The following is a 12,681-nucleotide window of genomic DNA, read 5'->3' as shown; positions in this document are numbered from 1 at the left end:
CGTCCAATCCAACAGAAACATGTGATATATTTTGTTATATATTTAATTTGCTACCATAAAAATATAGTGAATTTTAATTTTGTTCACTTCAAAATACTTAATTTAGGTACTATGGTCTAAGTTCTCTTAAAATGTTTGATTTTTAAGAATTAGTTGGAGATATGGAAGATAATATACTTATAGCATCTCCAATAATCTGTGTTATCTAAAACTTTTTAACTAAATTTTTTTTTTTACAGGAGAAAAAATAGATATACTAAGATTTATTGTATGCCATGCAGTCACCAAAAAAAAAATTGTATGCCATGTGATCCGTTGGTTATAATTTGACCCACATAAAATTATAAATCAAAATCTGCTTAAAATTAAATAAATACGTACTCCATCAATCAAGAATACATGTTTTACTCTTTTAACGGACTTATTCTATAAAATCAAACATCGCTAAAAAATAGTTACCACATAAATAGGCTAACATTCTCAATAGTTCAGCAATACTAGACTTACTAAGTAGTCACATATAGTACAATAACTCTATAAATACAAAATATTAACCACTCAAAGAGGTAAGTTATTCACTTTGAATGACATCTATATCATCTTATACTCCATTCCCTCCAAAGAAAAACGAGTTCAAACGCTAAATAGAAAGAGCTATATCGGCTACCCACACATAAACACCATCAAAAGCAGGTGATTAAGTTTTGCATACGAGAAAGTAAGTTTAATTTTCTTGGAAATTAAAAGTCGTATAATGAATTTTCAGTTCTTAGCTTGTGGGCGTTCAAAACATCAAACAAATTAAAGTACGAGAACGATATATAATGATGTATAATTCCTGATTGATAAAAGGTATCACTATCAAGTGTCTCAAGTAACCCAAACATTATGTTGTGTTTACATTGTTGAATATTCTTTAATTTGCACATTTTTAATAATTTCTTCCTATTAATTTTATGGTGTTTACACAGACTTATTATAATAATTTCTTAATAATTCAATGTGAGCAAAAATAATTTTTTTTATATTAATTATGTGAGTAATCATTTAAAAAGAATTAACTTAGAAAATTGTGTGAAACATTTTACAATATTGGTGTACCAAAATTATTAGTATTATTTCAATGGTTTAAGCGTACTTAGTATCACATCTAAAAATAAGGATAAATTAGATGTATGTTGTGTATATATCAATACAAGATATAAAATTTATTTGGGTGTTATTAAATTATTAAATTTTTTTTTAATAAAATAATTTTTTTAATGTATTTAAAAAAATAATAAAAATAAAAAACAAAAAAAAAATGAAATATTTTTTTTAAAAAATTATAATTTACATTTTTAAAAGATTTTTTTATTTAAAAAAGATTTTTAATATTATAAATAAACAAAAAATAATTTTATATTATCGTATCCGAATATAATTGTGAGATAAAAACATATTTTTATATAAAATATCTAAAAATAAAATTATTTTTATCTTTTTAAAACATCTTTTAAAAGAATTAGTCAGAGACAAGATATAGCAATAATCTTAGTCAATAAACAACCATGCTTACAATTCTATAAGGTCAATACTGATGAACAAGTCAACCAAGGTGTTTTAATATATGCTTCAATGTGATTTGATTTTAACTTGTTGTGAATGTTGTATCTTTTTCCTTTTATATTTGATACGTTGTGTTACAAAACCGTTTATAATATACTATTCCTCAGTCATATTTAGACATAAAAAAAAAAGTACAGTTCTCAGTGGTGGAACAAAGAACGAAATTAAATGGTTCTAGGAACCAGATTAACAAACTGTTTGTGAAAAAATAAAATTGGATTGGAGAAACAATAAAAATTAAAGTAAAAGTAAGAAGATAAAACTTAAGAAGAACAATTTTCTTCTTCTTCCTTGTAATTTTCAGAGAGAAAAGCTTATGATACATCAAGCATGCAAAAACTACTTAATTCTAAAATTAAGTCTCAAAACTATAACAAATTAAGCACACAAATTCTATTATAATATCAGAAGAGTAAACTAAAAATTGTAATGCATGAAATGGTAACACGATGTTACAAGTTCATTATTATACAAAAATAAAAACATTTAAGTAATTAGTTGTAAGAATAGATACAATTTAGTCAAATTTAGGTCCAATTTAATTAATTAAGCCACAGAAATGGCATGATCCTTGTAACTAGTTTGGCTCTCTTGCCTCCTATGACTTGGGTTCTTCATGACATTAAGGCCAGGAGCACCAAAACATACCCTTAACTTCTTACTAACTGAACTAGTTCTCTTACTCAAATGTGGTGATTCATCATCACAAGAAGGCCCAGCAATGTAAACACCCTTCTGTTTGTCCATTGATCTCGGCGAAGAGATCGTCGAAGACTTCGAAAACGAGCTAGACCTTGATCTCCCTGAGACCTTAACCTGTGGCATTGATTGCATTACTCCATGGACTAGTCCTGAGGCAAATCTCTTCTTTGCATTGGGACTTGACTGGTGACTCCTCACTGAGAGTGTTCTTTTGTTGTTAGGAAGTGATGTTGGCTTTGTTGAAGGGAATCTTTTCCTCAATGGTGTTGGAGCTTCTTCAATGGCAGTGTTATTACTACTATTATTATTGTTGTTATTCCATTTCTTATATGATGAGTCCACTGAACGCTCATCTATAGACTTCTTCATTCCTTCACCTTCTGTGTTAGTTGTTCAACAAATGCAATAAGAATAAGAGAAATTCTTAGTGTCTCCAATGAATTTATGACGTGTACTAAAGTGACTTTGTTATAAATATTCACTAATTTAACTATGAGTCCTGCTAGGGACCATTCATCCCAAAAGCTTAAGCTGATTTTGGGGTTCATCAAAGATCAAATTCTTGACTTTTCGAATATAGAGCTCTGATACCATGTCATGATATCATTCATCCCACAAGCTTACACTGATAGGAAAAGGTAACACTAATGGTTATATCTCTAATACTCTCTAAACTTCCATTGTGTACATTGTACAAATATTCCATTGGCTCTCTATATTTTTCCTTTTAACTGTTATATAGCAGTTTTTATCTATCAATTTTATATGAAAACAATTGTCCGTGAGTGTTTGACAGCAGAATTTGATGTATAAATTTGAAGTATTTTTACATGATTACCTTTCTTGTCTTTCACCCTTGGCCACTGAAGGACCCTTTTCAACCTTGATGCAGCATAGTTTACAGAGCTAGGCCTTTTGCTGACGGAAGATACCCGATTCGCGGCGGTTAAGTAATCCGGAATGTGCTCCGACGAAGAAGAACTCCTTCCTCCACTTCCCTGATCAGGACAAGCATAGTCTAAGTTACTCTCAATGCCAGTGTAGAGAAATATTTCAGTGTCGGAGACTCGAAACGACACGCCAGGGCTGGTTCCAATGCTCTGCTTCCTCAAGTGTGAAGCAATGGCTTTTCTTGAATTGTGACCTTGACAACCAAACATTCCCCCAGCTGAGATCAATTTCTTGATGAGAATATCTGAGGATGAAGAATTTGGTTGTTGTCTGAGGTAATCAAGTGGAGTCATGGCATGAACATCAGAGATATTAACATTTATTAATGGAGCAGTCATTAGGAGTTGAACAAGATCAGTGTGAATGTTTCCAATTATGGCCATGTGAAGTGCTGTTCTTCCATCATTATTCTTCACATTTATGATTTCCTCCACATGGAAACTCTTACCACTCAGTAACTTTCTTAGAAGCTCAACCTGTCGGTCCAATCTCCGGAAGCCGGGTGTCTGGAAGCCGGACACGGCCTTATGGAGAAAAGTTTCGCCGGCGTTGTTCCTTTGAGAGATCAACGCCGGAGATGCAGAGACAAGAGCCTCGGCCGCGGCTAATTGGCCCCTTGAAGCAGCCACATGGAGAGCAGTGTTGCCTTGGTGATCTATGGAGTTGGTCATGGCAAAGGATGATATAAGATACTTAACTACCTGCAAGGGTGCCAACAATTTCAGATATACTGGCAAAACCAACACAATAACCATAAGAATTTTAAATTAGAAAAGTATAGATAGACAACAACTTTACTAAACAACGTGAATAATGGGTTTGAAAAAATAAATTAATCTCAAATTTAATTAGTGGATGAGTAATTAATATCTAATAATAACAAAATTTAAAATTAAAAAAATCTAATATAACTTTATATATTAATTAATTTTAAATTTAATCCTTACATTTATATTTATTATAATATTTTTAAATTAGGGAGTGTTAGGTAAACAATGACCATCTTGAACAATATGAATAATCACCAATAAAATAAAAATACACTACATCCTAATTTAATGCTACTAATTAAATTTAAGATTAATTTACTCTTTTAATCCTATTAATTCACATTATTTCCAGATTATTCAAAAATATTGTTATTTGTATTTATTAAAAGTCATTTTTAGTTTGATTTACTAAACATAAATGTTATCATTTTTAAAAAATTATATTTTAAAATTAGATTTTATAAACTACTTTTAAAAAATAAAAGTTTTACCAAACTAAGAACTCATTTGAAAAGCTTTAAAAATAATTTTTTGGTACTTTTAACTTATGCAAAGTCACATTAATATTTTTAATTTCTCAAAAATTATTTAAAATCTTTTAAAGAAGTCAACATTTTTAAAAATTATTTTATTACTCCTATTTATTAAAACAATTTTAAAATAAATATTTTTATAATAAAAATTCAAATATAAAATAATGTATTTATAATCTGCTTTTAATATAACTCCTTATCTTTTTAATTATTTACCGTTTACCCAAATTGACCCTAGGTCTAAGTCTCCTTGAGTAATGAACTAATGATCAAATTACTGAGGAAATGAATAGAGCATTACCTCAACCTGGCCTCTGGCTGCAGCTGCATGCAAGAGAGTTGAGCCCTGAGAATCTCTATAAGCCAAAATATCAGTACAATTTGCAAGAAGGTCCTCCAAGATCTTGATATTACCACCTCTAGCAGCAGCATGAAGAGCTCTATTCGTCATTTCCCACTTATAAACAGAAGGAATCTCCCCAATATGCTCCTCCATACCACCTTTGCCGGTAACAAACCTCGGCGAAACCGCGAAATCAAATAACACCCTAAACACCTCACACTTCTTGCTCCTCGCAGCCGCATACAGTATATCAGTCACACCGTACTCTCCTTCGCCGAAAACCAGCAGAGGATTCCTCTCAAGAAGCATTTCTACAAAACACAAGTCGCCCGCCGACGCCGCCGTGTACATCAGCCATCCCCCGTACCCGCCGCGGATCAACGACTCCCTCCCCTTCTTCGATTCGCTTTCTAGAAGAAGCTTTTGCGCTACTTGGCACCGTAACTTGGCTACGTAGCTGAATTGTTCTTCGTCGTCCCAAACCACTTCTAGTCGCCGGATTCGCCGCAGGGAGGTTAGTTTGAAGAGGTGGTTGCTGTCGATTCGGAGCAGCTCGCGGACCAAATCGTAGTGGCCGTTGGCCGCCGCCCAGTCGATTGGCGAGGCAAACCACCATTGGTCCCCTGTGCTCTCCCATCGAAGAGGAAAATCTGTATGATGCATTTCGCAACCACTATCACTGCGAAAAAGAAGAATCCTGTTATGAAGATAGTATATAGACGAGAGACTAATCTGTCGCGGATCTAAACTATATTTAAAGATTTGTTATGCATACATATACAAGGCAGAATTCAAATCCTGAACTAGTGAGATAACCACTAAAGAATAAACATTAAGGGAACACGAGTGGCTAATACTTAAAATAATCACATCAATTAGTACTAATTGAAAAAATATTATATAAATTTTTCAGGAGTAGAACATAGACAGAGAATAATAATTAGAAAGATCGATGTGCATGATCGGTATCGGTGTGATCACATGATTAATAGAAAGCAAATAGTATGAGAATGGAAACAACCATGATTGTTGTCACAAAGCTAAAACCAAGAAAGGTAATAACCAAACAGAAAAGGTTTAAAGAAAAGAAGAATATGGTTTATATATATAAAGTGATCATAATCCCAAGAGAATTTGGAGAAGATAAAGGAAAACACACACACCATGAAAAGGGGATATTCCCGGAAAATTTGCTTAGGTTTGGAATCTCTTTGAAAAAGTGAAGTCCTTAAGATGATAATAATGGTTTTGTGTAGTAAAAACCAGGGTAGGTTGCAAAGGACACAACATGATAATGAAAAAGGTTGGTTATAAAGATGGTAGAAGTAGGAGGTTGAACCACTGCTAAAGACCTAGTACTATACTTTCAAAATATTTTTAGTGTCTAATTTTATTCAAAAATCATTTATTTTTATATTTTTTATTAAATCTTAATTTCTAAAATTTTTTTAGTAAGTTAGACGCTACTCTTTAGATAGTACTTTCAAAAATGGACCAAGAAGATAGTACTTTTGAACACTCTCCAAGTGAAATCCTATCCATAATGCATGGTCTTGTGTGTGTGTGTGTCTACATACATATATAAAATAAAATGATTAATTACAAAAATAAACATTTAAATTTTATGTATTGAGACTTGAGAGTGTATAATTTTTTTTTGCATAGACAACTAATAATATATTATTATTTATGTAAAAATAATTAATTTTTAAATTTATTACTTAAAAAGTCACTTAAACGCATAAATATATATAAGAAATCAATTATCACTTTACATTTATATTATACTTATTTTGAATATGAATATAAAAATAAATCTAGTTTGATTAACATATTTATAAAATTTTATTACATTTTTTTATAAAATTTAATTATAAATGTAAATATATAAATATGTACTTATTTTAATATATTTTAATATGTTCTGTAAAATATACCCTTTTTTTATTTTTCCTTCTAAAATTTCTACACGTGATGTCAGAAAATTTAAAACTTTTTATTTTAATTTAAATAATTAGTTTATTCAATTAAATACTTGTTTGTTAAGTTAAATATTAACTAGATAAATCATGTCTCTTATTAATGTTTAACTAAATAAACTAATAATAATATAAAGTTGTGAATCACAACTTTTTAAAATTTTTAAGTGCAAAATAGAAATAAGAAAAATTATTATAGAATAATATTTTTTTCTTATATTTGAGTTAAATTAGTCATCCTTTTAGTAGACCTCTTAATGTGTTTTTAATATATATATATATATATATAAAATAAAATCATTTTACAATCTTCAAAAGTCAATTCTATTTATCATAGATATTCTAGTAAATAGTAATTATGAATGCCAAACCGAAGCAGGTGCTTTTGCTTTACACTTCAAGAGACAGAGCTCGTGACACCATCAAATGTTGTGCGCTACTTGTAGTTGAATATATGTGTACGGTAATGTTAAGAGAGGGAAAAAAAAAATCAAAATTTGTTTTATTTAATATTTATTAATTATCGTAACAATTAATAAATATTAAATAAAATAAATTTTGGGTGATTTGTTTGATTACCAAATATTTTTAATATGCGTATTAGTGTATTACTATCATATTCTTTCGACAATAATAAATTGTATACGATGGTTAAAGTGATTATTAATTGATTAATTTAGTTCTAAATAATTATTCAACAGAAATAATAATGAACTTACTCATGTCATTAATAAGTTATATGCATCCACACGTTTTCCATATAATTTTTTCTTTCTTAATTACAGTTAGATTTTTTAAATAAAAATATTTGATTGAACTTTATAATCAAGGTAGAAAAAATCGAGATTTTACGTGAAATCGAAAAAATAAATAAAAAACGTAAAACGTAAAATCTTAACAAAATTTAAATCGTAAAATCGTCAGACTTAGTACAAATTTCGTAAAATCGATAAACTCATTTAAAATTGTAATATCGAAAGATTTTAAGAGTTAAATCGAGATTCTAGCTATTATGTTTATAACTATACATGATAAATATATTAAGTTAAATTTTTATAAATATTTATAGTAGTATATGTTCTAAATGTCAAAATTCTTTTTACCTACTTATTGGATATTGGCAATCCTAGTCCATGATAAATCTCTACATCATTTTGGGTGTTGCGTCGGTTCTTATTAAATCGGTGTAAGGATCAAGGTTTTAGTTAACTAGTCGTTAATACTTTTTATCCTACTAAGTCGCTGCAGAATTAAATCATGACGAGCCTCATGGTTTTATTAGGTAACTAATCTTAATCAGAGCGCAACGATTTAGTAATACAATTCTTTGCTAAATCACATGCTACAATTTACATGAAAAAAATTATAACAAAAATAGATGCTATATTGGTGTATTGCAACGTAAATTATGTAATATTAACACATGAATTTAGCCGAGGTATCTCGATGGGATGAAAAGAACAATTTAATGGGAGAAAAAAGGATGCATTTTGGCGGGTGAAAATTTTTTTTTCCACAAAAATATTATTCATCACAATCTCCTATATACGGGCAAATCACATGATGAGTTAGTTCATGTTATATAATATATACACCTATAATTCTTTCATATTTAAATTTGTTTAGTCTTTAATAATAAAAATTCTCTTTTATTTTATTTGAGTAAAAAACCTCAAAAGAATATTACTATTACTAGTGAAACCATTCGATTGACAAAAACAGCAGAGATGAAACAGACTAATGGACATTAAAAAATGAGAGAATGTTTGACTTTGACCATTTTACATCTTACATTATTAGAAACGTGGGGGACAACTGGAGAATGCTGACGTGTCACTCTTGAGAATGACTATCTCAATCTACTAAACAAAAGGTTTTAAGATTATTTAAATAAAAAAAAGTAAATATCCTTTTTGTTCGTAACGTTCGGGATAAGTTTTAAAGTTGTTTTTAAGGTTTAAATCGTCATATTTAAGTTCTTAACATTTTAAAATTGACTCAATGTTATCCTGCCGTTAGAAATCAGTTAACAGAATTGACGGCGAGATAAAATTGAGACAATTTTAAAATGTTAGAGACTTAAATAGAACGAAAACGTTGGGATAAAAACGATACATAGAAATAAATTTTAATTTTATCTTTCAATAATATCAATTTTTTACAGTACATAGTTATTCAATTATTTTTTAATCACATATGAGTAAATTACACTTAATTACATTACTTTCATTCTAAATAAATTATTTTTTTTATAATTTTACTCTTAGAGATTTTTACTCACCATGAAATATTTGTAGAATGACTAGTATATAAATTTGCGAAAAAAAATGATACATATACAATAAAGTATAAATTATACCTTTTATCTCTAATGTATTAAAATTCTTTAATGTTTAATTTAGTTAAACTTTATTTTTAATTTTATTCTTCAATAATATCAAATTTTTACGGTAGATAATTATTTAATTATATTTTTTATTTTATTCTTAATCACATTATTTATTTATAAGTGAATTTATTTTTTATTAAGAGCAAAATTAAAAAATAAATTAAGTAATTATTTGTCGTAAAAAAATTAAAATTATTGAAAAGAAGATTAATAAAAAACAATTACTTAAGTTCTAATAACACGTCTAATAAAGTTCTAAGCGATTTAATATCACTAACAAGACTTTATTTCTTAAAAAAATAAATTAAATCTCATTCACTGACCTTTTTGTGGACACTACCAGCAATGTGGGCAACTCTATCCAACCGATAGATTCGATTCGGGTCGTCTTCTATTTTTGCAATTTGAATCTTATAGTATAAATCTCCTTAGTTTTTTTGGGTTTTGGATTTTGGTGGTTTTGAGTTTGGTGAAATATAATGCAAAACAAGTAAATTCAATTTCTATATATAGAAATATCTATGCTAAATCAAAGCCATTGAAGTCGATTTATTATTATGACACGTACCACCTATAAGTCGAATTTAACTCATTCGATTTATTATGATATGTAATTTGAACTAATTCTATTCGATTTATTAGAAGCCAAAAACCTTTATGCTAAATCAAAACTAATGGTATTAATTAATTTACTAGGAATGCAAAACCATGGGTATATTTTCAAATTTTTCTCCCTTGGTGGATCGAATTTAAAAGCTTCAATTTTTATATTTACCTACTAAATTAAATTTGCTTCATTCATTCAATTTAGCACTAAAAGAGCTAATCCGAATTCGATGAATTCGATTTATATAAAAATATGAATAAAGACTTTCTATGTGACGTTATTTACTTTAGGACATTCATATAATATTATTAGTTGTTTGGTTTATTTAGGTATTTTGTCCTATTTATAATTTATAATATATATATATATATTTATTAAAGCTTACTATTTGTAAAAAAATATAATTATTAAATCAACCATCTTATAAAATATATATTAAAAATAAATTAAATAATATATATTTACACACAATTATATAATAATTAATTTTTAGTGTGTACATAAAATTTTTTATTAAAATAATCATTTATTTTTTTAATAAAAAACATAAAATTTTAATTTTAATATATTTATTATGTATTGATTAAAAAAAATTAAAAAGTTTCTATTAATAATGTCTTAATGTATATATTTTTAAAAATATGTTAATTAAATTCTAGAGTAAAATGAGAATTAAGTATTTAAAAATTTTAATTTTAAATTAATAGTCCTTATAAAAAGTATCAATTAAATATTTTATGATATATAATAAATAGTAGACATGTTATGTCCTTCTATAAATAGATAGTGTGAAATAAAATAAAATTGACTATGTGTTTTATTATCTCTAGTGATGTATCTCGTTATTGTCACATCAACATGGGGACGATGTCGTTTTAGACCGTGAAACATTCGTTATTTTTTGAATTTTTATATAACTCTCATCAATTATTCTCTATTTATTACAAACTCTAATAAAACAAATGAAGTTTCACTCTAAAAATTGTTATCTTTATGTTGATCTTTTATAAATAGAAATGTTACTGTAATTAATGAAAAACATAAGCATTGTCCTTAAATTTTACATAATAAATTGATAAAAAGGCATAACATATTCATTGTTTACTATCATAAAAAACCTAATTATATTAGTACTTTTTTTTCCGTTAGACTAATTAATCCGAAGTTAAAATTGCGAAAAATCTTATTATCACCTTATACTCTAAACACTAATTATCATCATTTCTGATGATAACATTTCAGATTATGGTAGCAGTTCACCTTACCTTAGCACATGATTTTTGGTGAGCTGTCCTGGTAAGCTAGGTACCTAAAAGTGACCCAAAGTAGTCCATACTTCACATTATTATTCAATGGTGTTGGAATCACAACCATTGTCCATTATAAAGCTCTAAAAAGTGCACAAAACCATGTGAAAAAGGAAGCTTTTAACATATAGGTACTGCATCCCCCCACTACAAAAAGAGCTTCTTCTTTTTTTCTTCTTTCATTTATAGGGCAGAGGGATTTTCCTGCTTTTTATAACAACAATGATGCATGCATGCATGTCATGTCCAATTCCATCACCTTCTAATATCATTTTCTTCATTTCTTGCCTCCCTCTTTTACCTCATTCTAGTCTCTTTCTTTGCTTTAGTAGAGGGTGGTGAATTGAAGGGTTTTCAGAAATGAAATGAAACCATATCTTCACATATCACATGGGATAAGATCATGAAGGATAACACACAACCACTACTAGCAGTGAGAGTGAATTAGCCATGGTTAATTAAGATTGTGATTTATTTATGAATAGTTATGCTTCATAATGTGGATGCATTATTATACACTACAGAAAGGGACCACACCTAGGGTGAAATAAATTTCAAAAAAAAAAAAGATAAAAAAGGGAAATTCTAGTATGTTAGGTACTTATTCATTGTAACATTTAATTTAGATTAGATGCACCCAACAAAAAACATAGGTTCTAGTTATTATTTGATGAGAAAGTGCGAGAAGCCAATGGAATATTTGTACAATGCGTACAATGAAGGTTTAGGGAGTATTAGAGATATAATCATTAGTGTTACATTTTTCCATCAGCTGAAGCTTTTAGAATGAGTAGTATCATGATATGGTATTAGAGCTTTAGATCCAAAAGATTAAGAGTTCGATCCTTGGTGAACCCCAAAATCAATTTAAACTTTTGAAAGGATGTTTATTATCCCTACTACTCGAATGGTTATTCTAGATAGTACAGGAGATGTTCATTTTGTAACTCAATAACACATTGTACAAATAGTCCATTATCTCCCTAACGGGATCCTTATTTTATTTAAAATACACTCACCTTTTTGGCTTTTATCAATTATTGTAGTCTAATTTGGCTCCAACCTAATTCTCGTTTGAGTCTTGCCTTCCATGAATTAATTCTTCAGTTAATTTGGAAAAAAAAATCATCCGCACTAAAAATTACCCACCAAAGTAGTTATTATATATTATATATTTACAAATATTAATTCATATATTTTTTAATTAAATAATCAACCATTAAAATTATTAAATCTATTGTAATAAAATAATCAAATTTGTAATAGAAGAATAATTAAACTTGTTTATAATATTATAATAATTCTTTTATGAAATATCAAATATATATTTTTATACATAATAATTGATTAATAGTTGATATTTTATGTATAATTTTAAACTTTACAAAAAAGAATGATCATTGCTTACCCAAAAAATAAAAAGAATGATAATTGCTCTGTGCACATTATGCACAATCAACATTGTACAAATGTGTATGTGATACACTTTGTT

The 12,681-nt window shown here is 28.0% G+C and overlaps 1 protein-coding gene across 3 annotated transcripts; it reads right to left on the bottom strand.

The window, feature by feature from the left end:
• Positions 1 to 1,977: 1,977 nt before the first annotated feature.
• On the bottom strand, positions 1,978 to 6,456 carry LOC112783710 (uncharacterized). Of its 3 annotated transcripts, none has more exons than XM_025826755.3 (4): positions 6,071 to 6,456; positions 4,866 to 5,586; positions 3,149 to 3,962; positions 1,978 to 2,690 (listed from the first exon to the last, which is right to left on the bottom strand). In XM_025826755.3, exons 2-4 carry the CDS (start codon positions 5,568 to 5,570, stop codon positions 2,155 to 2,157), a joined length of 2,055 nt encoding a protein of 684 aa, XP_025682540.1. In that variant the 5' UTR covers positions 5,571 to 5,586; positions 6,071 to 6,456; the 3' UTR covers positions 1,978 to 2,154. The 3 variants fall into 3 exon arrangements, with proteins under 3 accessions (XP_025682540.1, XP_025682541.1, XP_072086014.1); XM_025826756.3 differs by having other exon boundaries at positions 5,929 to 6,073; XM_072229913.1 differs by lacking the exon at positions 6,071 to 6,456 and having other exon boundaries at positions 4,866 to 5,756.
• Positions 6,457 to 12,681: the final 6,225 nt, after the last annotated feature.

Source organism: Arachis hypogaea, chromosome 20 (assembly GCF_003086295.3).
Source record: "Arachis hypogaea cultivar Tifrunner chromosome 20, arahy.Tifrunner.gnm2.J5K5, whole genome shotgun sequence".
Taxonomy (NCBI): Eukaryota; Viridiplantae; Streptophyta; class Magnoliopsida; order Fabales; family Fabaceae; genus Arachis; species Arachis hypogaea.
This window is presented reverse-complemented; position numbering and strand designations above follow the sequence as displayed.